General features: G+C 43.9%; 1 protein-coding gene across 1 annotated transcript in view; it reads right to left on the reverse strand.

The window, feature by feature from the left end:
• Positions 1-1,030: 1,030 nt before the first annotated feature.
• The window catches only part of raver2 (ribonucleoprotein, PTB-binding 2), a 154,136-nt gene continuing 133,926 nt past the window's right edge, over positions 1,031-21,240 (reverse strand). The window contains exon 15 of the mRNA XM_064932990.1: positions 1,031-9,613. Coding sequence (XP_064789062.1) covers positions 9,473-9,613 — 141 coding nt within the window. The 3' untranslated portion in view covers positions 1,031-9,472. The remainder of the gene's footprint in view (positions 9,614-21,240) is intronic.

The raw sequence follows: 21,240 nt of genomic DNA on the forward strand, positions 1-21,240 counted from the left end.
TAACAATTTAAAGGCAATGCTACCAAATACTAATTGAGTGTATGTAAACTTCTGACCCACTGGGAATGTGATGAAAGAAATAAAAGCTTAAATAAATCATTCTCTCTACTATTATTCTGACATTTCACATTCTTAAAATAAAGTGGTGATCCTAACTGACCTAAGACAGGGAATTGTTACTCGGATGAAATGTCAGGAATTGTGAAAAACTCAGTTTAAATGCATTTGGCGAAGGTGTATGTAAACTTCCCACTTCAACTGTATGTAAATGTTATAGTTCAGTTTTACATTTTTTATAAATGTGAAACAAATTCTAAAAACGTGTTTTTGCTTTGTGATTATGGAGTATTGTGTGTAGTTTGAAGAGGCTGTCAAGTAACAAAATGTGGAAAGAGTGAAGGGGTCAGAATACTTTCTAAATGCACTGACTACTTGTATTCTGAATTTGAGCAATACCAAAGCTTGCAATATTGGGTTACATGAGCTTAGGTGCTCCTGTCCCCCAGGCATTCTTCTGCACTGTTCAAGTTAAGGGTGTGTGTCACAATATCTACCAATTTAACCACTTTTGCATAAAAACATTTTCACACAACCATCCATTTCATATATGGAAGACATGTTTGTGTTTTGTTATACCTCGGGTAGGGGTTTCTAGCCTAGTTTTCTAGCAGGTGTTAAAATAGTTTCTGTAACTCACGTTAGTTATGATCATGTTGTCTTGCAGGTGTATGAGCTGATGAGGAAGTGTTGGGAGAGCACCCCCGACAGAAGGATCACCTTCAAGAGCCTCATCGACGAGTTCACCCGCATGCTTGCCAACAACAGCTTGTAACCACAGCAACCACCCTCTACGCAAAGCCTTACCTACCACTGATACAATCCCAGGGGTCAAGGGTGAAAGGTTAAGGGTCACAGACTATGGTGACCTGGACCAAAAAAAACAACAAAATCAGTGCTGCTGCAAGACACTTTCTTTCACGCAGTTTTTGACATCCTCTATATTTACACTTCTGTTTTTTTCCCTGAGAGATATTATACTAGAGATAAACTATAAGGATGAATATCATCAAATGAAATGTATTTATACAGCCCTTCTTACATCAGCTGATATCTCAAAGTGCTGTACAGAAACCCAGCCTAAAACCCCAAACAGCAAGCAATGCAGATGTAGAAGCATGAATACATACATAGCATATGGAATGAAACATGTGCTAACACGGAGCTTTGACCCCTTGCTGAATGTGACACTGAGCTGTGTACACCTCTGTCACCTGGGGCCCACCACTCAGTCTGACCTTTTCAACTTTTATCAAAATGGATCAGCTCTGCCTTGTATGTGTGGACCTGTATCCTTATAATCAGTTCTAAAATGGAGAAAAGGGTCGAAGAAAAAGCGGGAGAGAGGCCCTTGATTGGACCTGTGCAAGATGGACTCTGGAAAAGGATTGCTACGGCCACTGTGAAGATGTCACAGTGACAAAGCCAACGACATGTTAGTGAACAGGATTCTAACCATGGATTGACTGCATGAGGCCACCTCCCTGTGAGTGGTGACAGATGTGTAGGATATAGGATACTGGTGAAATATCAAATCACATTTTATTCTACACATTGTTCATAAACAACAGGTGTGGACTAACAGTGAAATGCTTTCATTTGGGCCCTTCCCAACAATGCAGCGAGTAAAATAATAGAAGGTAAAACAAGTAAAATAAATACACAATGAGCAACGATGTATGGGATATAGTATACTGTTGGATTGGGATGAGTAGTACCTGTGATGGACAATGGAGGGCAGTATAGCTTTACATAAACTTTACTGTAAACCGCTTGTATTTCAAATCAGCTTCTTAAGTACAGCCATAATGTGTATGTCCAATATTTCATGTCTTTATTTGAATATACAATATTGGGGGTGTGAGGACAGAAGGAAGGAGATGAAGAACAGAGCCTTAAAAAGGTGTTGAGACCATCTAAAAGGGTAAACCACAGAAAAATAATTAGCAGAACAGACATTGTTGTATAGCTCATGAAATGCATATGCCAGTAAGGTCTACAGCAGTGGAGGCTGGTGGGAGGAGCTATAGGAGGACGGGCTGGAATGGAGTAAATGGAACGGTATCAAACACAAAGATATGGAAACCACGTTTGACTCCGTTCCATTAATTCCATTGCGGCCATTACAATGAGCCCATCCTCCTATAGCTCCTCCCACCAGCCTCCACTGACTTACAGGTATCTTTACCGTAGGCAAACACAGTTGAAAAGGGAAAATGTGATATTGAGAACATATGTAAAGAAGGTGCTGGACAGACAATGTGTGGATGAGATAGTCAATGCAAGAAGAAGACAACACAGAATAGTTTTTCAGTTTACAGTCCATGTTTATTCTGGAATGTAAAAGACCATTCTTTCTGCTCATAAAGAAGAGAAAACAAATACATTTTTCAGAGGAATAAGACAAAGAAATAATGACTCTCGGAAACATTTACATAAATACACAATTAAAATAAATAAAATCTAAAATGTATTTTTTTGCCTTCTGTGTCAAATTCCAAAGTGTCAAACGCAATATTAATTGTTGAAAACATATTTGTATATTACAGCAGTAAATATGCATGCTAAAATTTGATTGCATCTAGAAATAGCTTATTCACAGTAAAGCAATATCAACGTAGTTGTATTATAAAATATTGCAAAATCTACGGTAGAGATTTCATGTCAGAAATAGTCCACATACTTTAAAAAACAAACAGTAGAAAGCAAATAGCACACCCAATCTGGGTCTACAGTCGTGGCCAAAAGTTTTGAATGACACATTAATTTTCACAAAGTCTGCTGCCTCAGTTTGTATGATGGAAATTTGCATATACTCCTGAATGTTATGAAGAGTGATCAGATGAATTGCAAAGTCCCTCTTTGCCATGCAAATGAACTGAATCCCCCAAAAACATTTCCACTGCATTTCAACCCTGCCACAAAAGGACCAGCTGACATCATGTCAGTGATTCTCTTGTTAACACAGGTGTGAGTGTTGACGACGACAAGGCTGAAGATCACTCTGTCATGCTGATCGAGTTCGAATAACAGCCTGGAAGCTTCAAAAGGAGGGTGGTGATTGGAATCATTGTTCTTCCTCTGTCGACCATGGTTACCTGCAAGGAAACACCTGCCGTCATCATTGCTTTGCACAAAAAGGGCTTCACAGGCAAGGATATTGCTGCCAGTAAGATTGCACCTAAATCAACCATTTATCGGATCATCAAGAACTTCAAGGAGAGTGGTTCAATTGTTGTGAAGAAGGCTTCAGGGCGCCCAAGAAAGTCCAGCAAGCGCCAGGACCATATCCTAAAGTTGATTCAGCTGCGGGATCGGGGCACCACCAGTACAGAGCTTGCTCAGGAAGGGCAGCAGGCAGGTGTGAGTGCATTTGCACGCACAGTGAGGCGAAGACTTTTGGAGGATGCCCTGGTGTCAAGAAGGGCAGCAAAGAAGCCACTTCTCTCCAGGAAAAACATCAGGGACAGACTGATATTCTGCAAAAGGTACAGGGATTGGACCGCTGAGGACTGGGGTAAAGTCATTTTCTCTGAATCCCCTTTCTAATTGTTTGGGGCATCCGGAAAAAAGCTTGTCCGGAGAAGACAAGGTGAGCGCTTACCATCAGTTCTGTGTCATGCCAACAGTAAAGCATCCTGAGACCATTCATGTTTGGGGTTGCTGCTCAGCCAAGGGAGTGGGATCACTCACAGTTTTGCTTAAGAACACAGCCAGAATGGAACACATCCTCCGAGAGCAACTTCTCCCAACCATCCAGGAACAATTTGGTGACGAACAATGCCTTTTCCAGCATGATGGAGCACCTTGCCATAAGGCAAAAGCGATAACTAAGTGGCTCGGGGAACAAAACATCGATATTTTGGGTCCATGGCCAGGAAACTCCCCAGAACTTAATCCCATTGAGAACTTGTGGTCAATCCTCAAGAGGTGGGTGGACAAACAAAACCCCACAAATTCTGACAAACTCCAAGCATTGATTATGCAAGAATGGGCTGCCACCAGTCAGGATGTGGCCCAGAAGTTAATTGACAGCATGCCAGGGCGGAATGCAGAGGTCTTGAAAAAGAAGGGTCAACACTGCAAATATTGACTCTTTGCGTCAACTTAATGTAATTGTCAAGAAAAGGCTTTGACACACTGTAATTATACTTCAGTATTCCATAGTAACATCTGACACATATCTAAAGACACTGAAGCAGCAAACTTTGTGGAAATTAATTTGTGTCATTCTCAAAACTTTTGGCCATGACTGTAAAGCCTTTAAAATATTCTGTTCAGTCGTAAACACTTCAGTATTGCAAAGCTCTCACACACACACACACACACACACACACACGGTTCAGTACCCTAGGCACAGGCTCACTCTTTGTGCTCACCCAGTGTAGTACCAACATTGTTGTGTCAACGCAGCCTACAGACACATCAAACTAGCTGATTCTCCTACAACACTGACCGTGTACCTTGTTTCCAATGAATATAACAATACACCTAGATGTCAACATGCAAAGATGGGCACAACCGATATACAGTACCAGTCGAAAGTTTGGACACACCTACTCAGTTTAATTATTTTTTTTATACTGTTTTCTACATTGTAGAATAATTATCAAATAACGCATAAGGAATCATGTAGTAATCAAAATACAGTGGGGCAAAAAAGTATTTAGTCAGCCACCAATTGTGCAAGTTCTTCCACTTAAAAAGATGAGAGGCCTGTAATTTTCATCATAGGTACACTTCAACTATGACAGACAAAATTAGAAATCTATATATGTATATATTTAGATTCTTCAAAGTAGCCACCTTTTGCCTTGATAACAGTTTTGCACACTCTTGGCATTCTCTCAACCAGCTTCACCTGGAATGATTTTCCAACAGTCTTGAAGGAGTTCCCACATATACTGAGCACTTGTTGGCTGCTTTTCCTTCACTCTGCGGTCCAACTCATCCCAAACCATCCCAATTGGATTGAGGTCAGGTGATTGTGGAGGCCAGGTCAACTGATGCAGCACTCCATCACTCTCCTTCTTGGTCAAATATCCTGTACACAGCCTGGAGGTGTGTTGGCTTATTGTCCTGTTGAAAAACAAATGATAGTCCCACTAAGAGCAAACCAGATGGGATGGCATATCGCTGCAGAATGCTGTGGTTGCCATGCTGGTTAAGTGTGCCTTGAATTTTAAATAAATCAGTGACACCAGCAAAGCAACACCCACACCATCACATCTCCTCCATGCTTCACTGTGGGAACCACACTTGCGGAGATCATCCGTTCACCTATTCTGCGCCTCACAAAGACACAGCGGTTGAAAATAAAATTCTCAAATTTGGACTAATGAACTTATCTGCTGCAGCAGATGTAACTCTGGGTCTTCCTTTCCTGTGGTGGTCCTCATGAGAGCCAGTTTACTCATAGCGCTTGATGGTTTTTGCGACTGCACTTGAAGACACTTTCAAAGTTCTTGTAATTTTCTGGATTGACTGACCTTCATGTCTTTAATGTAATGATGGACTATCGTTTCTCTTTGCTTATTTGAGCTATTCTTACCATAATATGGACTTGGTATTTTACCAAATAGGGCTATCCTCTGTATACCACCTCTACCTTGTCACAGCACAACTGATTGTCTCAAATGCATTAATTTGTGGAATTTATTTCCTTCTTAACTTTTAACAAGGCACACCTGTTAATTGAAATGCATTCCAGGTGACTACCTCATGAAGCTAGTTGAGAGTGCCAATAATGTGCAAAGCTGTTATTAAAGGCAAAGGGTGGCTACAGTATAGAATCTCAAATATAAATATTGATTTGTTTAACACTTTTTTTGGTTACTACATGATACCATATGTGTTATTTCAAAGTTGTGATGTCGTCACTATTATAAAAAATAAAGAAAAACCCTTGAATGAGTAGGTGTGTCTAAACTTTTGATTGTTACTGTAGATGGGAAATCCCTTAACCCTTCAATCTCTGGTCAGGTCACTGGTTCTAGCAAAACTAAAAGCACTCTGGCCCTTGAGGCTGATTCTCATTCTCCCCTTTAACCAGGGCTTGCTTTAAAACCTGTAACATCATCAACGCTATACACCGAGTGTACAAAACACTGCTCTTTCAATCAGTGTAGATGAAGGGGAGGAGACAGGAGTTTTAAGCTTTGCTACAGTGTATGTGTGCCATTCAGAGGGTGAATGGGCAAAACATTTAAGTGTCTTTGAACTGATTATGGTTGTAGGTGCCAGGCACACAAGTTTTATTGTGTCAAAAAAACATGTGTATCAAGAATGGTCCACTACCCAAAACATCCAGCCAATTTGACACAACTGTGGGAAGCATTGGAGTCAACATGGGCCATTATCCCTGTGGAACGCTTTCAACACCGTGTAGAGTCCTGTTCTGAGGGGGGGTGCAAGTCATTATTAGGAAGGTGTTCCTAATGTCTGGTATACTCAGTGTACATGCAATACTAAAGGGAACACTTCTAAGAGGAGTCAGAGAGATGTCATGCAGAGGTAATGAGGTATCTGTGCTGACTATCATCACAATATTATATGGTAACAGACCTGGAGCATACCATAAGAGACCTCCGCTAAATGCACGCACGCACATGTGCACACAGACAGGGAAAAAAAGACTCATCAAAATGGAACGCCAAATGAATAAACACAGACTGTGCTAGCAGCTGGAGCTGTTTTTCTCTGTCCCTCTCTTTCTCGCTCTCCCACTCTCCTCTCTTTCTCTCTCCCACTCCTCTCTCTCCCACTCTCCTCTCTCCCACTCTCCTCTCTTTCTCTCCCACTCTCCTCTCTCTCTCTCCCACTCTCCTCTTTCTCTACTCTCTCTCCTCTTTCTCTCTCACTCTCCTCTTTCTCTACTCTCTCTCCTCTTTCTCTCCCACTCTCCTCTCTTTCTCTCTCCCACTCCTTTTCTTTCTCTCTCTCTCCCACTCTCCTTTCTTTCTCTCTCTCTCTCCCACTCTCCTCTCTCTCTCCCACTCCTCTCTTTCTCTACTCTCTCTCCTCTTTCTCTCCCACTCTCCTCTCTCTCTCTCTCTCCCACTCTCCTTTCTTTCTCTCTCTCCCACTCTCCTCTTTCTTTCCTTTCTCTCTCCCACTCCTCTCTTTCTCCCTCTCTGCTGTCTGTTCCCCTCATACCTGCCAAAAGCAGGTTATTAAACGCACACAACTTATTCACACACAAACTCAGACTACATACAGTACACTGAAATCCTATAAAAGCATATGGACCTGCTATTAGGCAAAGAAGGAATATGAGCAGGTCAGAAAACACACAGGCACAGCTCTGCATAGCACTATGGCACACCCGGTAATGGCTTAGAGAAAAAAGGCTAATTAAATCACCGGAGGGCCATTAAAACAACACAGACTGGCTTAAAGTGCCTGACTACAGACAGACATTATGACCTGCCTTTTACAGACACTGACTGAGACAGCTTCCTACAGTCTCTCTCACACACACACACACACACACACTTCTAAGCATTGCCTTTTAAAGATGTGGTTGAAGCTAGCAATCAACTGGCTGGAAAAGCCAAGTCCAACATACACACACAGTACAAGTAAAAGTATGGCTCTAAGCCAGTGTAACACAGCACTGAAAGGGTTTAAAATATGTTACAGCTTTGCCCGTTAAGAGCATGATATAGGACACCACTAAAAACATCAGTACTTCAAGTCACGTGACACAGGAGAATGCCGCTTTTTCAACTCAGAGTGAAGGATGAAAACAGATAGATTAGAGAGAGATTAGGGATCAGATAGAGAGAAAAGGAGAGGAAGAAAGATGAAGAGAGAAAGAAACTGACAGTTTGATTGTAGCACACTACACATTGAGCGGCAATGCCCTTGTATGCCCTCATGTTGGCATTGTGATATTAATTGGTACAGTAGCTGTTGTTATTGCCTGGGTCTAAGGCTGAAGACCTGTGCCAGTACTTAACATGGTACTAAGTCCCTCATCCCATGCCCTTCGTACCTCTAAAACCCCCCGTCAGTCCACAAGGGTTGGGTTTCAGTGCTTTGTCACTGTACCACAGGGGTAGTAGGCAAGCCTGGTCCTGAAGTGCCGCAAGCACGTTTTTGATGTAAACGACCTGCAAGACCAGGTGTGTTTAATTTAGTCAATCACTGAACTGATCAATTAGCCCAGCTGGTCAGGTGTGGTGCCGGAATAAAATCCTACACTGCCTTTAGCACTCCAGGAACAGGGTTGCCTACCCCTGCTGTACCACGTGAATCTCAAGGTGATTCATTTCAATTCGATTCATGGCTTGATGAAAGTTGACGGTCATCTTTTACTTTCTGAATTGACGGAATCAAAATGGAAATTACTCTGAGATAATTCAACATGGCTACTCTCCTGAATTTTTCTGTTTCCTGTTTCATTTCTAATGGCAGTTTATGAAGCAGTATTAAAGTTGGTTGGTTTGTGTCTCCACAGCGCTTCCCGTCCAGAAAGGTCATTTAAAAGAACAGCAGAAAAAGAAGAGGGGAGCCTGGGAACCTCTTCTGTTCCTCGACTGAGCCACTGTTCAATGGCCCCTACAGAAAACGACAGCCATTATAAACAGTAAAAAGGTTTCCACCCTGTAGCTATCATACACAGAGCCATAAGAAGAAGGCCTAGGTCTTGGAAATGTCCATCCACTAGCTAGTTATAATACATGGCTATATCGACCCAAAGAGGTGTCCACTCAGTGACTATTGTCATGTCTATAAGGTACCAAGTTATGTGTCCATTCATTTCCTAGTACACCACACCAATAGGAGTCTATAAGTGTCCATTGTTCAAGGTTAAAAGCAGTGATGAGACATCCCTCTCCCTGTGTCTCTGAGTTTCCAGGGTAGCCCTGCCTTCTTCTACCCTGCAAATGGCTGCTCACTCCTACACTTACGACACAACACACACACACTACATCAAGGTCTCCACAAAGAGAGATAAAAGGAGAGCTTAGGCAATCAGAAAAAGAGAAAGACACTGAAGAGAAAAACATGTCAGTTAAAGTGAGCCATCAAATCAACTCTGTCTGCAACACTGGCCAGTTTCCCCCGTTTGTAGAAAAGCGATTAGAAACAGAGTGATAGAAACAGAGAGAGGGAAACCTGACTACACACTGACTGGCCTTCAACAAGGCAGACTGACTGACCCTAAAATACAGAAGCAGCTCACATACATTAGAAACAATGTACATTATTAGTCAAGAAACATTTACACCAACTGAGTTAAGAGTTAAGGCTTGCACAGGACAAAAGCAACATAGTGTGTGTGTGTGTGTGTGTGTCAGTCTGCCTTGTGTGTGTCTGTGTGTATACCAACATCATACAACACTAAAGCTGAGACTGTGTATGTACTGTATGGTTTAGGAGATAGGGTGCAGAGGTTCAGAGGTCATCTCTAGATTCTCTTCTTCTTGAAGTAGTCAGCGTACTGACCCCCCAGCCCCTGGGAGTGCTGACCCACGTACGCCCCCTCTGATGTCATATTGTGCACGGCCAAGTGAGGGTACTCCCGCTTCTGCCCCCGAGTCGTCTGATTCTGAGAGAGAGAGAAAGAGAGAGAGAGAGATCAAAGATTTCATTCACCCGAGCCACAGCCTTTTCACCCCGCTACCATCAAGAAGGCGGAGAAAGTACAGGTGCATCAAAGCTGGGACTGAGAGACTGAAAAACAGCTTAATCACTACCGGCTACCACCCGGTACTCTGGCCTGCACCTCAGAGACTGCTTCCCTATGTACATAGTCATTGAGCACTGGTCACTTTAATAATGTTAACTGTTTTATCCACTTGATATGTATATACTGTATTCTAGTCATGGCTCATCTTAAAAAGCTACTGCTGTACATAACTTTTCTATTCATATACTGTCTATACACACCATTTATACATGTTTACTTCCATTCCAGACTCTGACATTGCTCGTTCTGATATTTCTTCTTTATATAAATGTTTGGAAGGGGTATTGCTAGATATTACATGTTTGGAAGGGCTATTGCTAGATATTACATGTTTGGAAGGGCTATTGCTTGATATTAAATGTTTGGAAGGGGTATTGCTAGATATTAAATGTTTGGAAGGGGTATTACTAGATATTAAATGTTTGGAAGGGGTATTACTTGATATTAAATGTTTGGAAGGGGTATTGCTAGATATTACATGTTTGGAAGGGGTATTGCTAGATATTACTGCACTGTTGGAGCTGGAAACACAAGCATTTCACTGCACCTGAGATAACATCTGCAAATCTGTGTACAGGACCAATACACTTTGGTTGTTTTGATTTGAGAGAGAGGGTAATGGAGAGAGAAAGAAAGAGAGATATGAGAGAGAGGAAAAAGATGATGAGAGTGAAGGAGGAAGAGAGATTGAGTATAGTGTCGCAGAAGTTCAACGCTATAGCACTATTTATATTTACTTAAAGCAATGTTCCCCCCAATTGATTCACAGATAATGCCACCCCAATATATTCAGACGATACCGCCCCAATATATGCAGACCATACCGCCCCAATAGATCCACAGATGATACCGCCCCAATATATCCAGACCATACCGCCCCAATAGATCCACAGATGATACCGCCCCAATATATCCAGACCATACCGCCCCAATAGATCCACAGATGATACCGCCCCAATATATCCAGACCATACCGCCCAATAGATCCACAGATGATACCAATAGATCCAGACCATACCGCCCCAATATATCCAGACCATACCGCCCTAATAGATCCACATATGACACCGCCCTAATAGATCCACATATGATACCGCCCCAATATATCCAGACCATACCGCCCCAATAGATCCACAGATGATACCGCCCCAATATATCCAGACGATACCGCCCCAGTAGATCCACAGACGATACTGCCCCAATATATCCAGACGATACCACCCCAGTAGATCCACTGACGATACCGCACCAAATTATTCAGACCATACCTCCTCAATATATCAAGACGATACCGCCCCAGTAGATCCACAGACGATACCGCCCAATATATCCAGACGATACCGCCCCAGTAGATCCACAGACGATACCGCCCCAATATATCCAGACGATACCGTCCCAGTAGATCCACAGACGATACCGCCCCAAAATATCCAGACGATAACCGCCCAAAATATCCAGACGATACCGCCCAAAATATCCAGTCCATACCGCCCAATATATCCAGACGATACCTTCCCAGTAGATCCACAGACCATACCGCCCAAAATATCCAGACGATACCGCCCCAAAATATCCAGACCATACCGCCCCAATATGTCCAGACGATACCATCCCAGAAGATCCACAGACGATACCGTCCCAGTAAATCCACAGACCATACCGCCCCAATATATCCAGACGATACCTTCCCAGTAGATCCACAGACCATACCGCCCCAATATATCCAGACGATACCTTCCCAGTAGATCCACAGACCATACCGCCCCAAAATATCCAGACCATACCGTCCCAATATATCCAGACCATACCGTCCCAAAATATCCAGACCATACCGTCCCAAAATATCCAGACCATACCGACCATACCCAAAATATCCAGACCATACCAGACCCCAAAATATCCAGACCATACCGTCCCAAAATATCCAGACCATACCGCCCCAATATATCCAGACCATACCGTCCCAAAATATCCAGACCATACCGCCCCAAAATATCCAGACCATACCGCCCCAAAATATCCAGACCATACCACCCCAATATATCCAGATGATACCGCCCCCAGACGATACCGCCCCAATATATCCAGACGATACCGCCCCAAAATATCCAGACGATAACACCCCAATATATCCAGACCATACCGTCCCAAAATATCCAGACGATACCGCCCCAATATATCCAGACGATACCAATATATCCAGACGATATCCAGACGATACCGCCCCAATATATCCAGACCATACCGCCCCAAAATATCCAGACGATACCGCCCCAATATATCCAGACGATACCGCCCCAATATATCCAGACCATACCGCCCCAATATATCCAGACCATACCGCCCCAAAATATCCAGACCATATCCAGACGATACCGCCCCAAAATATCCAGACCATACCGCCCCAAAATATCCAGACGATACCGCCCCAATATATCCAGACGATACCGCCCAATATATCCAGACCATACCGCCCCAATATATCCAGACGATATCCAATATATCCAGACGATACCGCCCCAATATATCCAGACGATACCGCCCCAATATATCCAGACCATACCGCCCCAATAGATCCACAGATGATACCGCCCCAATATATCCAGACCATACCGCCCCAATAGATCCACAGATGATACCGCCCCAATAGATCCAGACCATACCGCCCCAATATATCCAGACCATACCGCCCTAATAGATCCACAGACCAATAGATCCACATATGATACCCCAATATATCCAGACCATACCGCCCCAATAGATCCACAGATGATACCGCCCCAATATATCCAGACGAGCCCCAGTAGATCCACAGACGATACTGCCCCAATATATCCAGACGATACCACCCCAGTAGATCCATCCCGCAGACCATACCTCCTCAATATATCAAGACGATACCGCCCCAGTAGATCCACAGACGATACCGCCCCAATATATCCAGACGATACCGCCCCAGTAGATCCACAGACGATACCGCCCCAATATATCCAGACGATACCGTCCCAGTAGATCCACAGACGATACCGCCCCAAAATATCCAGACGATAACCGCCCCAAAATATCCAGACGATACCGCCCCAAAATATCCAGTCCATACCGCCCCAATATATCCAGACGATACCTTCCCAGTAGATCCACAGACCATACCGCCCCAAAATATCCAGACGATACCGCCCCAAAATATCCAGACCATACCGCCCCAATATGTCCAGACGATACCATCCCAGAAGATCCACAGACGATACCGTCCCAAAATATCCAGACCATACCGTCCCAATATATCCAGACCATACCGTCCCAAAATATCCAGACCATACCGTCCCAAAATATCCAGACCATACCGCCCCAATATATCCAGACCATACCGTCCCAAAATATCCAGACCATACCGTCCCAAAATATCCAGACCATACCGCCCCAATATATCCAGACCATACCGTCCCAAAATATCCAGACCATACCGCCCCAATATATCCAGACCATACCGCCCCAAAATATCCAGACCATACCGCCCCAAAATATCCAGACCATACCACCCCAATATATCCAGATGATACCGCCCCAAAATATCCAGACGATACCGCCCCAATATATCCAGACGATACCGCCCCAAAATATCCAGACGATAACACCCCAATATATCCAGACCATACCGTCCCAAAATATCCAGACCATACCGCCCCAATATATCCAGACGATACCGCCCCAATATATCCAGACGATACCGCCCCAAAATATCCAGACGATACCGCCCCAATATATCCAGACCATACCGTCCCAAAATATCCAGACGATACCGCCCCAATATATCCAGACGATACCGCCCCAATATATCCAGACGATACCGCCCCAAAATATCCAGACCATACCGCCCCAAAATATCCAGACCATACCGCCCCAATATATCCAGACGATACCGCCCAAAATATCCAGACCATACCGCCCAAAATATCCAGACGATACCGCCCAATATATCCAGACGATACCGCCCCAATATATCCAGACCATACCGCCCCAATATATCCAGACGATACCGCCTAATATATCCAGACGATACAATATATCCAGACGATACCGCCCAATATATCCAGACCATACCGCCCCAATATATCCAGACGATACCGCCCCAATATATCCAGACGATACCGCCCCAAAATATCCAGACCATACCGCCCCAATATATCCAGTATATATATCCAATATATTCTAAAGACCAATCCATTCTGAATAATAGCGGGGCGATGTCATTGGAAGACACTGTCTTGCCTAAATAGCCCTCTGGAATAACGTATTGGGAATGGAGTCGTATTCAAAATGCTGAATCACAGAAGAGAAAGTTACCTAAATCTAATGGATTCTAAATAATAACCAAGAGATAATTACGATAGAGTTGTGCCCATCGAAATGTTTTTATTCTTATGGATTGACTGACATACACTATACATTTAGTGAAGTACATGGTACTTTAAATTTTGGAGTAGAGTTTGATTTTACTTTTACGGTAGAATTCAAGTAGAACTCAATCCGAGTAAGGGGTATATCTTTGCCGAGAGGCAGGTTGAATTGTTGCGAGATAACGTAAAACTGTGTCATTACGTTGAATACACAGTAAAGTTACTCAGATTGATTTGACCGTTGTTCAGGTACACTCTTTTCTGTACTTCTGGAAGTAAAATTTTGATTAAGAGATGTTGAAAGTTCTATTCAACATCCAACATTTGTGATAAATTGGATTTGGCTTATCGAACCCATACTACTGTTGCTGCTATCAGCCAACAATGATTTGCAATTGGCTGAAGTTACTGCTGCCTAGGCACGGGCTGAGCGCCTGTTGCTGACCTCACACACAATGCACGTTTGCAGCCAGGCAATGAGGTTGTGACTGAGGGTGACAGAGAAAATTGTTTGTGTCATTTAGATGGAAAATGCATGCATTATAGCTTTGAGTCACTTTTCAAAAGTTTCTAAAAGTTCCCAAAACATTTTTAAAAGTAGCTGAATATTGTCAGGGTAGTCTGAATAGATGCTAAAACTAGCAACACAATTGCTAGGTGGCCATCACTGATTGGTGGCGTTCACTGGGCTATATTTGGCTATAAGAAAGGGAGATCTGAATAGTTGTATCGTAAAAGTTTTGTAATAGTTCCCGGTTATTGATTTTTGGTTTGATTGTTTAGGTAACAGTGAATTTGGACGAGAAGTTAACGTATTCTAAACATTATCCGTTTCCATTACGGGGAACCATGTCCGGCTGGTAAAGGGGATTGCAGGTTAGTTCATTTTATTTTAAAGGGACAGTGCATGCTAATCACAGTTGTGGGTATCTAATGACAGGATATTCCTATAAAGAATTTTGGGGGACTGACCGCAGACGGACTGTAATCTTGAAGGGAGCGATTGAGTGAGATAGAGGCATTCAGACAAATTATAGGGAGCAAGGAAATAGACTAGTGAGGAAGATGAAGAGGTTCAGGATTCTGTTTTAAAACACTGACTGTGCGGGTTTCGAATTGGCTATTATTGATTTGGTAGATACAACAGGAACAAAAATCCTATTTATCATCAATAGTAAATAGGGGAAGATATGGTACATTGAGGTTTGGACAGGAAATATTTTAAGCAAATAGGGCAGGAAAATACATTGAGATAGATAAATAGTGATTAGTAGTGATTCAGGATTATTGATAGGTTGATTAAGGTTATTGCCACCATAAACATGTTTTTCTCTCTATAATACATGAGTTCAGATAAGGCCAAACAGTGAGACACTTAGGTAATATTTGGAAACAACACCTATTTGTTACTGACTGTTATGAGAAAGAGCTACAGACAGATAGGGAAAAAGGGCAGACAGAGGAGCCCTCCCCGCACTGCTGAGACCTTGAAGGTTTGAGAGCAGAGAGGAGAAGGGGCCAGGAAATAAGCAAGATAGGGGTGACACCGAAATAGTAGCATTGACTAGTGTCTGTGAAATAAGAAAGGAGAGAAAAGGGTTACTGTTTAAATAGATACATATATTTACACTGCTCAAAAAAATAAAGGGAACACTTAAACAACACAATGTCAATCCATGTCAATCACACTTCTGTGAAATCAAACTGTCCACTTCGGGAAGCAACACTGATTGACAATAAATTTCACATGCTGTTGTGCAAATGGAATAGACAATAGGTGGAAATTATAGGCAATTAGCAAGACACCCCCAATAAAGGAGTGGTTCTGCAGGTGGTGACCACAGACCACTTCTCAGTTCCTATGCTTCCTGGCTGATGTTTTGGTCACTTTTGAATGCTAGCAGTGCTTTCACTCTAGTGGTAGCATGAGACAGAGTCTACAACCCACACAAGTGGCTCAGGTAGTGCAGCTCATCCAGGATGGCACATCAATGCATGCTGTGGCAAGAAGGTTTGCTGTGTCTGTCAGCGTAGTGTCCAGAGCATGGAGGCGCTACCAGGAGACAAGCCAGTACATCAGGAGATGTGGAGGAGGCCGTAGGAGGGCAACAACCCAGCAGCAGGACCGCTACATCCACCTGTGTGCAAGGAGGAGCAGGAGGAGCACTGCCAGAGCCCTGCAAAATGACCTCCAGCAGGCCACAAATGTGCATGTGTCTGCTCAAACGGTCAGAAACAGACTCCATGAGGGTGGTATGAGGGCCCGACATCCACAGGTGGGGGTTGTGCTTACAGCCCAACACCGTGCAGGACGTTTGGCATTTGCCAGAGAACACCAAGATTGGCAAATTCGCCACAGGCGCCCTGTGCTCTTCACAGATGAAAGCAGGTTCACACTGAGCACATGTGACAGACGTGACAGTCTGGAGATGCCGTGGAAAACATTCTGTTGCCTGCAACATCCTCCAGCATGACCGGTTTGGCGGTGGGTCAGTCATGGTGTGGGGTGGCATTTCTTTGGGTGGCTGCACAGCCCTCCATGTGCTCGCCAGAGTTAGCCTGACTGCCATTAGGTACCGAGATGAGACCCTCAGACCCCCTGTGAGACCATATGTTGGTGCGTTTGGCCCTGGGTTCCTCCTAATGCAAGACAATGGTAGACCTCATGTGGCTGGAGTGTGTCAGCAGTTCCTGCAAGAGGAAGGCATTGATGCTATGGACTGGCCCGCCCGTTCCCCAGACCTGAATCCAATTGAGCACATCTGGGACATCATGTCTCGCTCCATCCACCAACGCCACGTTGCACCACAGACTGTCCAGGAGTTGGCGGATGCTTTAGTCCAGGTCTGGGAGGAGATCCCTCAGGAGACCATCCGCCACCTCACCAGTAGCATGCCCAGGCGTTGTAGGGAGGTCATACAGGCATGTGGAGGCCACACACACTACTGAGCCTCATTTGGACTTGTTTTAAGGACTTTACATCAAAGTTGGATCAGCCTGTAGTGTGGTTTTCCACTTTAATTTTGAGTGTGACTCCAAATCATGACCTCCATGGGTTGATAAATTTGATTTCCATTGATCATTTTTGTGTGATTTTGTTGTCAGCACATTCAACTATGTAAAGAAAAAAGTATTCAATAAGGATATTCCATTAATTCAGATCTAGGATGTGTTATTTTAGCTTTCCCTTTATTTTTTTGAGCAGTGTATATTTAAGAACATACAAAGCAGCACAGATAACTCTTAAAGTAGATAAGACACTTGACAGTGAATTGATACAGGATAGACATGAATGGACGCCCAAGGGAGAATTGGACATGTGGAGAATGAAAGGGGCACTCCTACATGATAATGACAGAACATAAGGATAATTTACTAATCTTACCTAAGTCATTGTTTAGAATAGGCAAGGTTGTTACCTGGGCAGAGCCAGCAATCAAAGGGGGGATGGGTAAGTTGTGGTCTAGGATAGGACGGGGCCTAGGGGGGCCTAGGATAGGACACTTTGTGGCCTATTGGATAATAAACTAATAAAACCAATTTCGCTAACAAGTAGGCATAGAAGTTAAAGATAGAACAAATGAGAAACTGTTTGTTAACCAAACCTGTATGTCCAAGATTTTATGCACTACAGGTGAATTACAGGAGAAGGTGATTCACTGAATCCAGTCCCTGAGGAGAATAGACGGTATTTCAGCCCCGTTGGGAAGGGCCATGTCCAAGTACTCCTGGTGACAGCTTATTTAAGAATAGCTGAAAGAGCTATTGGGTTTATATCACACACTGCAAAAGGGTAAAACACACTGACACTGTCGAACAATCACAGTGTTAGAGGGAGAACCGTAACCAACAGGGTTCGGGGTCATCTCTCTAATGAAGATTCCCTGATCCAGTCTTGTCATCCCTGTGGGTGTTCATAGAGGATATGTTCTCCGGGAAAGGGTGGGGCTTTACATGAGTGCTGATTGGTCTTAGCGGTCTTATTGTGGGAGCAATATTTCTAAATACACCATGACCAATCTGAGAATTCAGAAGGTGGTAACTTGACACATAGTTAGACGATGAGGATTTTGTATTAACCAAGCATAAGAGATCAAGCATTAACCAAGCATACGTGATCACTTGATCTGGATAAACAGGAAGTGAGAGTGAGATTGGGAAGGATGTCTCAGTGGAGTTCTATGTAGACCAAATGGGGTCTCTGACTCCTTGGCAGTCTAGGACTATGAGCCATTATGGTAGATATCTGTGCAAGTCCCTGTGTAGTTCATGGAAACAGGTTATAGCTCACACAGAGAGAGAGGGCAACATAAATCCACATACCCTGTATGGAAGGAGATGGAGTATAGTGAAAGTAAGGGTATCAGTTGATAACCTAGTGCCATTCCGGATAGAAGAAGTTAGGACAGATGATAGCTCTATAGTCAGCCAGAAAACAAGCAGATCCCCTGACAAAGCAGATACTGACCGTGGAGATGTCCAGAGCCAAGGGCCGGTGTGGATAGTTCAGATGAAAGATCTTAAGGAAGTGATTGAGGTAGAAACAGGTTATGGGGATTCTAACTTATGGTTAGAATGGATTCGGTATGAAGCCAGATCAGTTGTGAAAGAAGAATTTTAGGCCTGCGCCACAGCAAAACATCAGTTGATAACCATTCCCTTTCCATTTGATGGAATTGATTCAAAATCGTGGTCAGATGCTAATCTACAAGACTGTTTTGCTATCACAGACTGGAACATGTTCTGGGATTCTTCCGATGGCATTGAGGAGTACACCACATCAGTTACGGGCTTCATAAAGAAGTGCAATGGAGGATGTTGTCCCCACAGTGGTTGTACGTACATACCCCAACCAGAAGCCATGGATTACAGGCAACATTCACACTGAGCTAAAGGGTAGAGCTGCCGCTTTCAAGGTGCAGGACTCTAACCCGGAAGCTTACAAGAAATCCTGCTATGCCCTGCGACTAACCATCAAACAGGCAAAGCGGCAATATAGGCTAAGATTGAATCATACTACACTGGCTCCGATGCTCGTCTTATGTGGCAGGGCTTGCAAACTCTAGCAGACTACAAAGGGAAGCACAGCCGCGAGCTGCGCAGTGACACAAGCCTACCAGACGACTAAATCACTTCTATGCTCGCTGAGGCAAGCAAAACTGAGGCATGCATGAGAGCATCAGCTGTTCTGGATGACTGTGTGATCATCTACACGTGATTAAGACCTTTAGACAGGTCAACATACACAAGGCTGCGGGGCCAGATGGATTACCAGGCGTGTACTCTGGGCATGTGCTGACCAACTGGCAGGTGTCTTCACTGACATTTTCAACATGTCCCTGATTGACTGTAATACCAACATGTTTCAAGCAGACCACCATAGTCCCTGTGCCCAAGAACACAAAGGCAACCTGCCTAAATGACTACAGACAAGTATCACTCACGTCCGTATGCATGAAGTGCTTTGAAAGGCTGGTAATGGCTCACATCAACACCATTATCCCAGAAACACTAGACCCACTCTGATTTGCATACCGCCCAAACAGATCCACAGATGATGCAATCTCTATTGCACTCCACACTGCCCTTTCCCACCTGGACAAAAGGAACACTTATGTGAGAATGCTATTCATTGACTACAGCTCAGAGTTCAACACCATAGTACCCTCAAAGCTCATCACTAAACTAAGGATCCTGGGACTCCCTCTGCAACTGGATTTTGAACATCTGACGGACCACCCCAGGTGGTGAGGGTAGGTAGCAACACATATCTGCCATGCTGATCCTCAACACTGGAGCTCCCCAGGGGTGTGTGCTCAGCCCCTCCTGTACTCCCTGTTCTGCACCAGGCACGACTCCAATACCATCATTAAGTTTGAAGATGACACAGTGGTAGGCTTGATCACCGACAACAACAAGACAGCCTATAGGGAGGAGGTCAGAGACCTGGCCGGGTGGTGTTAGAATAACACTATCCCTCAACGTAACCAAGACTAAGGAGATGATTGTGGACTACAGGAAAAGTAGGACTGGCACGCCCCCATTCTCATCGACAGGGCTGTAGTGGAGCAGGTGAGAGCTCTAGCTCCTTGGTGTCCACATCAACAATGAACTAGAATGGTCCAAACACACCAAGAGAGTCTGGGGGCACGACAAAGCCTATTCCCCCTCAGGAAACTAAAAAGTTGGCATGGGTCCTGAGATCCTCAAAAGGTTCTACAGCTGCAACATCGGAGCATCACTGCCTGGTACGGCAATGGCTCGGCCTCCGACACACTACAGAGGGTAGTGTGTATGGCCCAGTACATCACTGGGGCTCTACCTGCCATCCAGGACCTCTACACCAGGCGGTGTCAGAGGAAGGCCCTAAAAATTGTCAAAGACCCCAGCCACCCCAGTCATAGACTGTTCTCTCTACTACCGCATGGCAAGCTACCGGAGTGCCAAGTCTAGGACAAAAGGCTTCTCAACAGTTTTTACCCCCAAGCCATAAGATTCCTGAACAGGTAATCAGATGGCTACCCGGACTATTTGCTTTGTGTGCCCCCAACGCCTCTTTTACACTAGCTGCTTATCATGTATGCATAGTCACTTTAACTATACATTCATGTACATACTATCTCAATTGGGCCGACTAGTGCTCCCAAACATTGGCTAACCGGGCTATCTGCATTGTGTCCCGCCACCCACCAACCCTTCTTTTACCCTACTGATACTCTCTGTTCATCATATATGTATAGTCACTTTAACCATATCTTCATGTACATACTACCTCAATCAGCATGACTAACCGGTGTCTGTATGTTACCTCACTACTTTTATAGCCTCGCTACTGTATATAGCCTGTCTTTTTACTGTTTTATTTCTTTACCTACCTGTTGTTCACCTAATACCTTTTTTGCACTATTGGTTAGAGCCTGTAAGTAAGCATTTCACTGTAAGGTCTACACCTGTTGTATTGGCTCTAAACTTTGATTTGATTTGCCTGCCTTGACCTGTCATTTACCTGCCCCGGTGGTTATAATAAACAGTGTTACTTCACACAGTCTGCACCTGCGTCTTACCTTGATTCCTGACAATTAAGAAGAA

The sequence above is a fragment of the Oncorhynchus masou genome, chromosome 24, assembly GCF_036934945.1.
Source record: "Oncorhynchus masou masou isolate Uvic2021 chromosome 24, UVic_Omas_1.1, whole genome shotgun sequence".
NCBI lineage: Eukaryota > Metazoa > Chordata > Actinopteri > Salmoniformes > Salmonidae > Oncorhynchus > Oncorhynchus masou.